The sequence below is a fragment of the Podarcis melisellensis genome (assembly GCF_964234715.1).
Source record: "Podarcis melisellensis genome assembly, chromosome: 17".
NCBI classification, from domain to species: Eukaryota; Metazoa; Chordata; class Lepidosauria; order Squamata; family Lacertidae; genus Podarcis; species Podarcis melisellensis.
Genome location: NC_138534.1, coordinates 7,677,743 through 7,690,878, shown reverse-complemented (window position 1 = coordinate 7,690,878; position 13,136 = coordinate 7,677,743). Strand labels below are relative to the sequence as shown.

Sequence of the window (13,136 nt, the reverse complement as noted above, 5' to 3'; positions counted from 1 at the left end):
CACGGGGATAAAACTCAGATGACCCTCACTGGGCACAGACTGTTCAGAGTCAAACCAGAACGTACTGTGTGAACTGCTTTACTTTTTTTGCATGTTGACTAGACGGCTGCCATTCAGTCCAATGGAACAAAGTAGAAAGAAAGCTTCCCTTGGAGAGAGCGCTGAGCCATGGGGGAAACCTGCCCCAGGTCCATGGCATTAGCTGGCCCCTGACTCCACCAGAAGAATCTCCCATGGCTGTGGCTGTGCATGTGCATCTTTGCAGACACCTGAAAGATCTTTGGCAAAAATCAGGGCTTCCCTAAGACCTCTGCTGACAAGGCCTGATCTTGTCCCAAAGTTTGATATTTCCCTATCAAGGCATTTCAAGATGGCTCTGGCTGCTGTGTTACTGAGATATTGCATAGCCTTTGCACATGCCAAACAGGTTTCGCTTGGTCCAAGCAACAGATATCCTAGAAGCCTCTCCTACCTGGAGTGTGGAAGCGATGCAGATGACTAGGCACACCTTCCCCGGCTGAGGTAGATCCCGTTATGCAGAGCTGGTAGGAAGTCCCAGGCGCCAGGTCTGAGAGAATGTAGCTCCTCTCTGCAGCACCAACTACAACTAGGAAAGGGGTGGATAATCTGAGCACAGGCGGGGGGGGGCAGTTTGTACCCACCATCCAAGAGTTTACTGCACCAGTATCTCAATATGTTGGCTGGCATGGGTGGGAGAAGAGATGGGGACCATAATGAGAGCACATTGACATCAGACTGCTAGGAAGAAACTGAAGTCCAACATGACATGAAATTCTGGTACGGAACTGTTACTGAACTGAAGTTAAAAGGTAAAGGTAAAGGACCCCTGGACGATTAAGTCCAGTCAAAGGCGACTATGAGGAGCAGTGCTCATCTTGCTTCAGGCCAAGGGAGCCGGCCTTTGTCCACAGACAGCTTTCCGGGTCATGTGGCCAGATGGACTAAACAGCTTCTGATGCAATGGGACACTGTGACGGAAGCCAGAGCGCACGGAAACACCATTTACCTTCCCACCACAGCAGTACCTATTTATCTACTTGCACTGGCATGCTTTTGAACTGCTAGGTTGGCATGAGCTGGGACAGGGCAACAGGAGCTCAACCCATTTCGGGGATTAGAACCACCGACCTTCCAATCGGCATGCCCAAGAGGCTCAGTGGTTTAGATCACAGCGCCTCACTGAACTGAAACTGAAAGCAGATAATGACCCTTATGCTCCACTGAGTTAATAATGATTTTATTATTTATACTCAACCCATCTGTAACTCCATCCTTGTATTTCTATGGTAAAAGCCCTATGGCTACACACAAGGTCAATCATGCCCAGTCCCAATCCATGTGCACCAGATGTCACATTGGCACAGCAGTCTGAGACTGGTGCAACCTGCATGCCGCACAGTAGTGGAATCTGGTTTGGTTTCCTTGGTCCACTCAATGCATCTTTCAACCCAGGGGTTGCAGATTCCAGATGAAAACCATGTAGGCAGCTGCAAGGAAGACCTCCATGTCGGCAACTCAGAGGGTCTTGGGTCCAGCCCCTCCCTCCCCGCAAACTTGAGAATTGCCTCTTGGTCTTGGGTGTCACTCACTGGTCCTGTTTGCCTTGGCGTTCCGTAAAGTGGGATGTCCCAGGTAAAGCGTGTAGTGGGTGATGTGCCCATTGCGATCTTCCAGCGGGATTTCCCCCCAGGAGATGAGAGAGGCTGTAGATGAAATGCTTCTGTCCTGCAGTGCCTGGGGAGCAGCTGTTGGTGCTAGAAAGGGGAAGGAAGGAGAAAGAATGGGAATGTGTTGAAAAATATATTGTACAAAACCATCGTAATAGAAATCTCTGGATAAGTATTGACTGAACCCATTAAGTTAAGAACTGATACTTCTCATAGGTGGATGATTATTGGGATGAATAAAAATGAACGCAATATTAGAATTTCGAGAAATGAGTGTGATATCACGCACATGGGTGAAGGAAGTGACTTGGGTATTTGGGTAGAGGGTTAGGTGTGGGGAATTTGTAATGACGGTAAATACACTATATGTTATGTATAATGTTGAAACCTTATGTTAATTAACATGTAATATGTATTGGATGATAATAAAAAAATAAAAAATAATAGTAATAATAATAATTATTATTATAGGAGAAGGAAGGAGGATGGCCTGTCAGTTAAAGAGAATGGCAGGAGACCGTGGTGCAAAGGGCGGTTTCATTTTCAGGTGATGTAAGGAAGGCAAATGGAAGACACTCCATTCGGCAATGATCCTCAGTGAAAGTGCTTTATTATGGGTGAACCTCTGCACAATGCACAGGAAATCTGGGAAATGTCCACTTCCCTACAAATCTTAACAATGATTAATAAAATAAATCAGTATATAACAGGGTAAAACCAGTAAAGAGAAAAGTTTGGTTTTATCTGTTGAAGAAAGGCTTTCATTTTTTGGCCAACGTTGCTTTAAAGGAGGGGGGGGGGGAGAATTAAAATCTCGCATTAATTATTTTACATGCCATCCTGATTAAGTCAGCTTTATCCTTTCTCTAATTGGTGTTGGAGGTAAAATGAAAAATAATGCCGGACTACTCTGTTTTTTAAACATATCTGGTGGTCCTGTTAAAATTCAGCTTTACGTGGCAAAGAATATATAGCTGGAGACAAAGCTTCCTTTGCAAACAGATGTGCTTTTGAGAATTATATTTTGAGTATACCTGAAGGAGCATCTCCACCACCATGGTTCACCCTGGACACTGAGGTCCAGCTCCAAGGGCCTTCTGGCAGTTCCCTCACTGTGAGAAGTGAGGTTACAGGGAACCAGGCAGAGGGCCTTCTCGGTGGTGGTGCCCGCTCTGTGGAACGCCCTCCCATTAGATGTCAAAGAGAAAAACAACTACCTGACTTTTAGAAGATAACTGAAGGCATCCCTGTCTGATATTTTATTGTGTTTTCAATATTCTGTTGGGAGCCGCCCAGAGTGGCTGGGGAAACCCAGCCAGATAGGCAGGGTATAAATAATATTGTTGTTGTTGTTACATTAATAAGCAGCTCCATACACTTTCGAAGGGAATCTTCTTACAACAGCTGGGATCATGGCTAAGGGAGACCCAAGTCAATAGCAAGCTCCCCTTTCTGCAAGCTGGAACAACAGCAAGGTCCACACATGAAGAGTGAGCAGAAACAAGATGACTGCACTGTTTCAAGACTACAGGCAGAGGATCTCACACCAGAAAGCTAAAAGCCACTCCTCTTCATTGCCAAAAGAAAACCAATACACCAGGTGGGATAGTTTCTACCTTGTTCCTCATCCCACTGCCAACCTCCACATTCCCTTTGCCCATCAAGATTACCTCCTTCCTTGAAGTAGGCTCGCACAGGGACCGAAGCGCTGCTCCCATGAGCATACACAGCATAGACGCAGACAAGGTATGGCACCTTTGCTCTGAAGTTACCTGAGAAGTGGGGAGCAAAAGCAACGTCAGGCCACCTGAGGAGGTACAAGCTGGGCAAACCTCTTTCTGCAAGCACAGAGACCAGACATTATCTGGGGTTTGCTGCCTGTCTCTTTTCACTCCACGCATCCCACGTGATTATCCAGAGGAGGGCCGCTAGTTGTCTCCACACCCAAAGAGGACTTGCATGTTTTTGGTTAGGTGAACACCCATTGTGGGAAAGCCCTGAGAGACCTTGTGGGGCTGGGTGGGAGTACGTGGAAGAGTAACTATCTCCCAGCCATGGTTGTGACAAAAAAAAGTACCTCCAAAAGATGCTATTTGCAATTTAAGGGAAGTCTCCGCGAGGGTCCATGTGTGAAGACCAAAGAGCATCCTCTGAGGAAAGGATTTCTGTTGGGACTGTGGCAGGGGGAAGAGAGGACCAATCTGCCTCTCCCCCCCCCCCCACAGTGCCAAAACTGATGGGTTTTCCCCAACCCGCTATCTATATCCTTGTTTTTCCTTTGCCAACAATCTCTCGCTGTCGTAGGAGCTGCATCCATTAAGGCAGACCGGAACCGGAAGCCTGCTTCCCTCAACACTGCTATCTATATCACAAAAAGTCTGCTAACTGCATTTCACACCACTAACAACACATTTACTTTGGCTTGGGAGTTTCTCTCCCCCCCCTTAGAGCTCTCCCACACTCCTCACCTCTCAACAGGGCGCTGCTGCTGCCCCTGGGGCTCCGTGTCCAGTTCAGCAACTGTCCAGCAGAGTTGCTGGAGATCTCTTCTCTCCATTCCACCACATACTCCTCAGGCTGGAGCCACCGAGCGCTTGCACTGGGCTTCCACATCACCCTGAGACCCAGGCCTGGTACAACCATCACCTGGACTTCCTCAGGGCCAGGAAGATCTGGAGAAAGGCCAAGTCGTTTGTCATTAAGAGCATCCCTGGAGGTGCTGGCTACCTTCCCCAGCACAATGCCATGGGTTCTTGGGGATGCCTTTCCAGTATGCACAGAAAGTGGAAACACATTCTTTCCCAGTGCTGCCGTCACTGGTTTGACACATCTGTAACCCTACTTGGGATTTTTGCGGGATTAAAAAAAAGCTTCTGATAAGAGACACCCAAGAACAAATCAGGAAAAAGAACCCTTGAGGTTCAGGCATGGTGTATGCTCTAGTTATCTCCTGCTTGGACTACTGCAATGCGCTCTACATGGGGCTACCTTTGAAGGTGACCCAGAAACTGCAATTAATCCAGAATGCAGCAGCTAGACTGGTGATTGGGAGTGGCCGCCGAGATCATACATTGGCTCCCAGTACGTTTCCGAGCACAATTCAAAGTGTTGGTGCTGACCTTTAAAGCCCTGAACGGCCTCAGCCCAGTATACCTGAAGGAGCATCTCCAGCCCCATTGTTCAGCCCGGACACTGAGGTCCAGCTCCGAGGGCCTTCTAGCTGTTCCCTCGCTGCGAGAAGTGAGGTTACAGGGAACCAGACAGAGGGCCTTCTTGGTAGTGGCACCCGTCCTGTGGAATGCCCTCCCATCAGATGTCAAGGAAATAAGCAGCTAACTTATTTTTAAAAGACATCTGAAGGCAGCCCTGTTTAGGGAAGTTTTTAATATTTAATGATGTATTGTTTTTAACACTCGATTGGGAGCTGCCCAGAGTGGCTGGGGAAACTCAGCCAGATGGGCAGGGTATAAATAATAATAATAATAATAGTAATAATAATAATAATAATAATAATAATAATAATAATAATAATAATATGGTCCAAGAAGACTCCTGTGACAGCATCCCTGCTTGTGACATTCGCCCGGCAAGAGACCTCTCTGCATGGGTAGTGCCAGGGGAACAAGTGCCCCTACAACAAAGAGCTCTCCCCCCCCCCACTCTATTGCTGGGTGCATATACAAAGTGCATTCATATAATATTAACCCTGTAACTCTTCAACATTTAAGATGCACCTCTTGAGACAACAAAGGATCCATGCATTGCAGCTACTGACATGCTCTTCAGCATGCCAACAGACCATTGGCAACCCAGTGAAGGGAAGTGGGAGGAATCTGTGGCACAGAAGAAAGCAGCCAGTTTCCATCCTGGTCCCCACATCCAGGATCAGCATGGAAGTGGAGCTCCTTAGCCACTGAGAAGATGTCTTCTCACCCTTTGTGCTGATGGGAGCCAAACAGAGCGGAAAGAAGAGAATCGGCTGCCGAGAATTGGCTCCTAGGGTCAATCTGCAGAGAAGGCGCTCAGACACAGAGGAGAAATGTGGAGAGATGGGGGAGAACAAACAAGCCTGTGTGGAAAGGGGAAGCCTGGGCTGAAGGGGAGCTTGTGGTTGCTGCTGTCTCTCCATTCTGGCACAGAAGGACCATGCTGAAGAGATCTGTGCTATTTTTGCACTTTTATTGGTCTAGATTTGGAGGGGGGTGTGTCAGAGAGGTGGGTGGGCAGCATGTTAGCTAAACTCTGTAAGCTTGCACATCCTCCAATTTGTTTCGTTTGATAACAATGATCTCATTCTCAACCCAACAGCAACCCAAAAGGGCCAGGGACATGTGGGGTGGGGCTTTGTTCGAGTCCAAAGCCATGTTTAGGAGAGGAAGGGAAAGAGAGATGAGTAAAAAGGAATTTCCACGTTTCCTCTTAAAACGCATAATAATACTCTCTGCCGAAATGCAGTTACTCCGAGTCTTAGAATGGCAGCCAGAGGGGGAAATCAGCAAAGGAATTCCTTATCTGACAGCATCTTAGTCTTGCGGGCACTGCTGGTAATGATACTACTAAGAATGATAGTGAGGCATGGTGATATGCAAAACTGCCTGAATGGGCTGAAACCTATCTTTTCTAACATTCCAGCCACAGAGGTATGTACAGGGAAATAGAAGAAGGGTGTGGGAAGGTGGCAAAGTTCAAAAGGTTACAAATTCCTGTGCAAAATGAGTGCCTGGCCTGCTTGCAGTCTCATAAACCTCTGTTTATCAGGAACATGGAGATAAATTCCTGAAAGTCATCAAGGAAATTCCAGAGTATTCTGGTACAGTGGTACCTCAGGTTACATACACTTCAGGTTACAGACTCCGCTAACCCAGAAATAGTGCTTCAGGTGAAGAACTTTGCTTCAGGATGAGAACAGAAATTGTGCTCCGGCGGCGCGGCAGCAGCAGGAGGCCCCATTAGCTAAAGTGGTGCTTCAGGTTAAGAACAGTTTCAGGTTAAGTACGGAACTCGGAAACGAATTAAGTACCGTATTTTTCGCCCCATAGGATGCACTTTTCCCCCTCCAAAAATGAAGGGGAAATGTGTGTGCATCCTATGGGGCGAATGCAGGCTTTCGCTGAAGCCTGGAGAGCGAGAGGCATCGGTGCGCCCCGACCCCTCTCGCTGTCCAGGCTTCAGGAAGCTATCCACAAGCCTTGCGCGCCCGGCGGGAGTTCCCGCAGGCTCACAAGGCTTGCGGGCAGCAGCCTGCAGCCCAAAGCACGGGCAAAAAAACCGAGGTGCGTCCTATGGGCCGGTGCACCCTATAGGATGAAAAATACGGTACTTAACCTGAGGTACCACTGTATTGCATCTGTGTGTCTGGAGGAGAAAACCCATTCTGAGGAGAACAGGTAACTATTGATTTCAAAGTTATTCCTTAGAATCATTGAATTACAGTGGTACCTCAGGTTATGAACTTAATTCGTTCTGGAGGTCCGTTCTTAACTCAAAACCATTCTTAACCTGAGGTGCGCTTTCACTAATGGGGCCTCCTGCTTCTGCCGCCACGCAATTTCCATTCTTATCCTGGGGCAAAGTTTGTAACCTGAAGTACTGCTTCCAGGTTAGTGGAGTTTGTAACCCAAAGTGTTTGTAACCTGAGGTGTTTGTAACCCGAGGTACCACTGTATAGAGCTGGAAGAGACCAAGTGGTGCATCAACAGCTAACTAATTTTATAGGTATCTTTGAAAAATAAAATAGAAAACATATGTTTACGTCTATCCCCTAATCTTCCCCTACCCCATTTGCCTTGAAGAGATATCCTGACCAAACATGCCATGCTAGCGCATGCTCTTTCTGGAAAACAAAAGCTGAGGCACCCTTGCCTTTCTTCAGTTTTTATCAAAAGCCGCTTAGAGAAGCGCAGCCCCTCCCCAAGTATCTCCTGCCCCTCCCCTTCCTGTCCCACAAAGGGACGACCGCAAGTCATGGGGGAGGAGAGCCGATCACAAGTGAATAAGGCAGTTTTGTGGGTCTTTTTTCTGTTTCTCTGGGGTTCTGTGGTTCCCTCTCTGTGTATATGTCAGACGCATGCATTACATTACCAATGTTGAAAATGCTGCTTTCTCCCAGCCCAATACATTCTGTAGTACTTCCCCATTGGGTTCAATTCTTTTCTTTAATAGTTGTCCGAGTGACATTTCCCTTGTCTTATGTAACAGCATTTGAAGGAAGAGTTTGTATTTTGTCTCTTTTCTTGCACAGTGGAACCTTGGTTCCCGAACTTAATGTGTTCCGGGAGTCCTTTCGACTCCTGAAACAGTTTGAGAACCAAGGCTCGGCTTCTGATTGGCTGCAGGAACTTCTTGCAGCCAATCGGAAGTCAAGGTGCAGCTTCCGATTGGCTGCAGGAGCTTCCTGCAACCAATCGGAAGCCGTGCCAGACGTTCAGCTTCCAAAGAATGTTCAAAACCCACAAAAATCACTTCCAGTTTTCAATCGCTCGGGAACAACATTCAGCTCCCAAGGCGTTCAGGAGCTGAGGTTCCACTGTATCCTAACTCCACCTTCAAGGTACTTTAAACTATGAAGGCGAGGTGGGGGGAATTGGACAACCAGATATGTTGTTGCACTACAACAGGTACAGTAGTACCTCAAGTTAAGTACTTAATTTGTTCCGGAGGTCCGTACTTAACCTGAAACTGTTCTTAACCTGAAGCACCACTTTAGCTAATGGGGCCTCCTGCTGCTGCCGTGCTGCCGGAGCCAGATTTCTGTTCTCATCCTGAAGCAAAGTTCTTCACCTGAAGCACTATTTCTGGGTTAGCGGAGTCTGTAAACTGAAGTGTATGTAACCTGAAGCGTATGTAACCTGAGGTACCACTGTATGGGGAACCTTTGGCCCTCCAGATGTTACTGAACTACAACCCCCATCATTCCTGGACATTGACCATGCTGCCTGGTCTGACGGGAGTTGTAGCTCAGTAACCTACAGAGAACCAAAGGTTTCCCTGTACTACAGTTTCCACAACCTCCAATTATTCACCATGCTTGCTGAGGCTGATGGGAGTTGTAGTGCAATGAAGGCACAACACAATTTTGGCCCTACAGTCAAATCATACCTCAGGTTACAGACGCTTCAGATTGCGTTTTTTCAGGTTGCGGACTGCCGAAACCTGGAAGTACCAGAACGGGTTACTTCTGGGTTTCGGCGGTGTGCATGCGCAGAAGCGCTAAATCACGCTTTGTGCATGCGCAGACGTGCCGAATCGCAAGCCACGCATGTGAAGACGCGACACTGCGGGTTGCGGATGCTGCGAGTTGCGAATGTGCATGGATCCCGTTCGCAACCTGAGCGTCCACTGTACTTCACTTCCAAACCAAGCGAACTAGAGTACAGTGGTGCCCTGCAAGACGAAAAACCCGCTAGACGAAAGGGTTTTCCGTTTTTCGATGCGCTTCGCAAGACGAATTTCCCTATGGGCTTGCTTCGCAAGACGAAAACATCTTGCGAGTCTTGCAATTTTTTTCGCTCCCCCCTCTTTTTCTAAGCCGCTAAGCCGCTAATAGCCTTTTAGCCGCTAAGCCACTAAGCCTTTAATAGCCGCTAAGCCGCTAATAGTGCTAATCCACTAAGCCGCTAATAGGGTTGCTTCGCAAGACGAAAAAACCACTAGACAAAGAGACTCGCGGAACGGATTATTTTCGTCTTGCGAGGCACCACTGTAGCTGAATTGCTATGTTAGGATTAGCATATAGGGTTGCATTTTCTTATTAGGTCTGGCAAGAGTTTGGGTGACAGGCAATGCGCTCTCTCACGAACAGGATGTTAGGGGAGGTGCACAGAGGGCAACAACACCACCTTCCCCCATCAGCGGTGAGGATGACTCAGCTCCAGTCTCTGCCAAAAAGGCAGGAAACAGGTCGGGCATGAGAGGAAAGACCCCTTACAAGAAGCCCTTTGATAAGACATTATCAACAACTCTTGCCTGCTTGTTCCAAGCTGAGGTTGGCAGGCAGCGTATTCTTAACGGAATTTCGGGCCGATACCCAGGCGTAGTCGGCGGAAAGAGGGAGGGCAGCATGGCAGCAAAGGCACACCATCGTAGTGATGTTTTTGTCGCGGTCCCGGAAAACAACTTCGTAGTCCAGGATGACTCCCCGAGCTGCGTCTGGGTCTGGTGCCTGCGAAAGGGAGGTGAGCAGAGGTTCCTCTGGTCAAAAATAGAGGTTGTAAAAGAAAACAAACGAAAAGAAAAGCCTGAAGAAGCCCACCCAGTCAAACAGATCTTGCTCACTAAGGACACAGCTGCACGGCAGTCCCTGCTCACACTCACAGCAGCCAGAGGGTCATAGATGGTGTAACTACTTTTATTCAAGTAGATGGAAAGTCCTGAGCCTTTAACACACTGCAAAGACAGGGCAAAAGGTCCGCAGGGTGCATCTCCTCTCAGCGAGGGAATGGGGTGATAAGAAAAGGTTGGGCTGTTGCTAAAGGGCAGGAAGCTGGCAAGGGAAAAATGGGCAAAATAAGGTTTTTTTATCAACAGCAACTGCATGAAAAAGCACTCAGATGTCATTCTAGTGTTGGTGAGGCAAAAGACCCTGGGCCCAAGCACACATGAATATTGTATAAAGGTGCAAAGCCCTTCTTTCGCACCCTGTAAAACATACCGTATTTTTCGCTCTATAGGACGCACCCGACCATAGGATGCATCTTTTTTTAGAGGGGGAGAACAAGGGGGAAAAATTATCCCCCTCTCTGCGCAGCGCCCCTTCAGCGAAGCGGCAGGAGAAACGGAGCCCCTTCCATTTCTCCTCCCGCTTAGCTAAAGGAGCGCTGCACCTTAGCTGAAGGGGCACCAACCCTTCAGTGAAAGGAACCCGAAGCCTCCGGAGCTTCGGAGCCCGCTGCGCTCTGGAGGCTTCAGGCAGCTATTTTTGAAGCCTGGAGAGCGAGAGGGGTTGGTGCGCACCGACCCCTCTCGCTCTCCAGATAGCCTTGGGTTCCTTTCGCTTGTGGGGCTGGCGGTGGGGAAAGCCAAGCTGGTCGGGGCTGGTGAGGGAAGTCCGGGTTCCTCCCCCCCAGCCCCAGGGACCACACATTCGCTCCATAAGACGCACAGACATTTCCCCTTAGATTTTAAGAGGGGGGAAAGTGTGTCTTATGGAGCGAAAAATACGGTAAATGAACAGTTTTTTAAAAACTGGGCAATGGCCGCCAAACCCACAATTCCCGAGCCTCCCCGATCAGTCAAAACAAAGGGGGAAGGGGGCAGGAGATTACACAAGACACATCCTATGCGCACAAGACACATCGTATGGGGACTTCTGGCGAGGAAAAATGGTGGGCGCCACGGCAGTGAGCAGCTCCTGAAGCCAGCCAGAGCCAACTGCGCTACCAGGCTGGCTCTGGGCTGCTGAGACTGCCGCTGCCACATTTCCCAGGGACATACAGTGGTGCCCCGCAAGACGAATGCCTCGCAAGACGAGAAACCCGCAAGACGAAAGGGTTTTCGGTTTTTGCGTCGCTTCGCTAGACGATTTTCCCTATGGGCTTGCTTCGCAAGACGAAAGCCCATAGGGAAATCTCCGTGGACCTCTTTTAAATGCTGGCGGTGGGGAGCAAAGCCTTCCCCCCCCCTCCGGACTTCAGAAGAGGTCCAGGAAGGCCGGCGGGGGCGAAAGGCTTTGCTCCCCACCGCCAGCATTTTAAAAGCGGTCCGGGATAGCAGGGAAGCGCTTCCCGCTATCCCGGACGGCTTTTGAAGGCAGGCGGGGGGAGCAAAGACTTTTGCCCCCCGCCAGCCTTCAGAAGAGGTCCAGGACCTCTTCTGAAGGCTGGCGGGGGGCAAAAGTGTTTGCTCCCCCCTGCCTGCCTTCCCGGGAGAGCGGGAAGGCAGCACTGCTTCTCCGCTCTCCCGGGAAGGCAGGCGGGGGGGGAGCAAAGACTTTCGCCCCCCGCCGACCTTCAGAAGAGGTTGGGGCACAGACTGTCCCCGGACCTGGTCTGAAGGTGGTTTCCATAGGAACGCATTAATTGATTTTTAATGCATTCCTATGGGAAACCGTGCTTCGCAAGACGAAAAACTTGCAAGACGAAAAGACTTGCGGAACGAATTAATTTCGTCTTGCGAGGCACCACTGTATTTGCATATCTGGGGACATTCCGGGAATCGGGGAAATCTGGTAACCCTATCCTGCACAGTATTTTTCCTGTTGTTTTGTTTGATAGGCCGTGAGTGCACCACAGACATTTATGGAACATCTATTTACAGGGGGCAATTGGCAAACTTGGCAAAAGTATGCATTCTTCTTATAGAATCATAGAACTGTAGAATTGGAAGGGACCCCCAAGGGATATCTAGTCCAACCCCCTGCAATGCAGGAATCTAAACACAGAATCGTAGAATTGTAGAGTTTAGCCAGATGCAGGCCAAACGCATGCGTGGTTATGGCGAGGTCAGATCTAAAGCAAACCTGATTAGAATTTGCTTTCTGGGCCTGCAAACACAAAGCTCCCTTAAAAAAAAGAAAGAAAGAAAACCAATATTTATAATATTTCTGGCCCCATAGGGAACCCTAATAATAATAATAATAATTTATTATTTGTACCCCACCCATCTGGCTGGGCCTCCCCAGCCACTCTGGGCGGCTTCCAACAAAGATTTAAAATGCATTAAAATGTCACACATTAAAAGCTTCCCTGAACAGGGCTGCCTTCAGATGTCTTCTAAATGTCAGGTAGTTGTTTATCTTTTTGACATATGGTGGGAGGGCGTTCCACAGGGCAGGTGCCACTACCGAGAAGGCCCTCTGCCTGGTTCCCTGTAGCTTTGCTTCTCGCAGTGAGGGAACCGCCAGAAGGTTCCCCTAAAGCAGCTCACAGCCATAATTTAAAAAAAGTGCACCAGTCCTAAGAGGAAGTGACCATGATTTGCTAACATCCCTGTTATCTGACAGCATAGTAACTTCGTTTTGCTGCAAAGCTCAGCATATTTGCTAGCAGTCTGTGGTCTGTGTAGCGCCATCAGTTCCCAGAAGCTATTATGGCCAATAGCTGAGCACAGAGAGCCATTACAGCTCAGGCGAGATGTTAATTCAGGTAAACTAAATAAACTTCAGGTTCCCCTCAGCCAGCCAGCCAATAGCAGGGAGTGTGTGTCTGCTCATTTGCCAAAAGGCTCCATGTATTATACACTCCAAGGCTCCTCAAATCCTGTGAAAATTCTTTAAAATTCAATTTTCTTTTTTTCTTTTTTTAATTTTTTACAATAAGTTTTTATTGTTAAAATAATTCATCATTAATACACATATATTACAAATATACAAGCATACAAGCATACATTTCATACAATCCTTAAAAGTGTTCAAACATACTTACACTCAATCCCACAAATACTTCCTTTTCCCAATCACCATCCACCACCCCTCACCCCACCTTTGTGTTAGACTTCCAATCTACTCAATTG

General features: G+C 48.2%; 1 protein-coding gene across 3 annotated transcripts in view; it reads right to left on the bottom strand.

Moving 5' to 3' along the window:
• The window catches only part of IL27RA (interleukin 27 receptor subunit alpha), a 28,998-nt gene that overhangs the window by 1,592 nt on the left and 14,270 nt on the right, over positions 1–13,136 (bottom strand). For all 3 annotated transcript variants that reach the window (XM_081894184.1, XM_081894182.1, XM_081894183.1), the window contains 5 exons: positions 9,654–9,849; positions 4,157–4,360; positions 3,359–3,460; positions 1,611–1,775; positions 473–607 (listed from right to left, as the gene is read on the bottom strand). In XM_081894184.1, the coding sequence (XP_081750310.1) occupies positions 473–607; positions 1,611–1,775; positions 3,359–3,460; positions 4,157–4,360; positions 9,654–9,849 (802 nt within the window). The remainder of the gene's footprint in view (positions 1–472; positions 608–1,610; positions 1,776–3,358; positions 3,461–4,156; positions 4,361–9,653; positions 9,850–13,136) is intronic.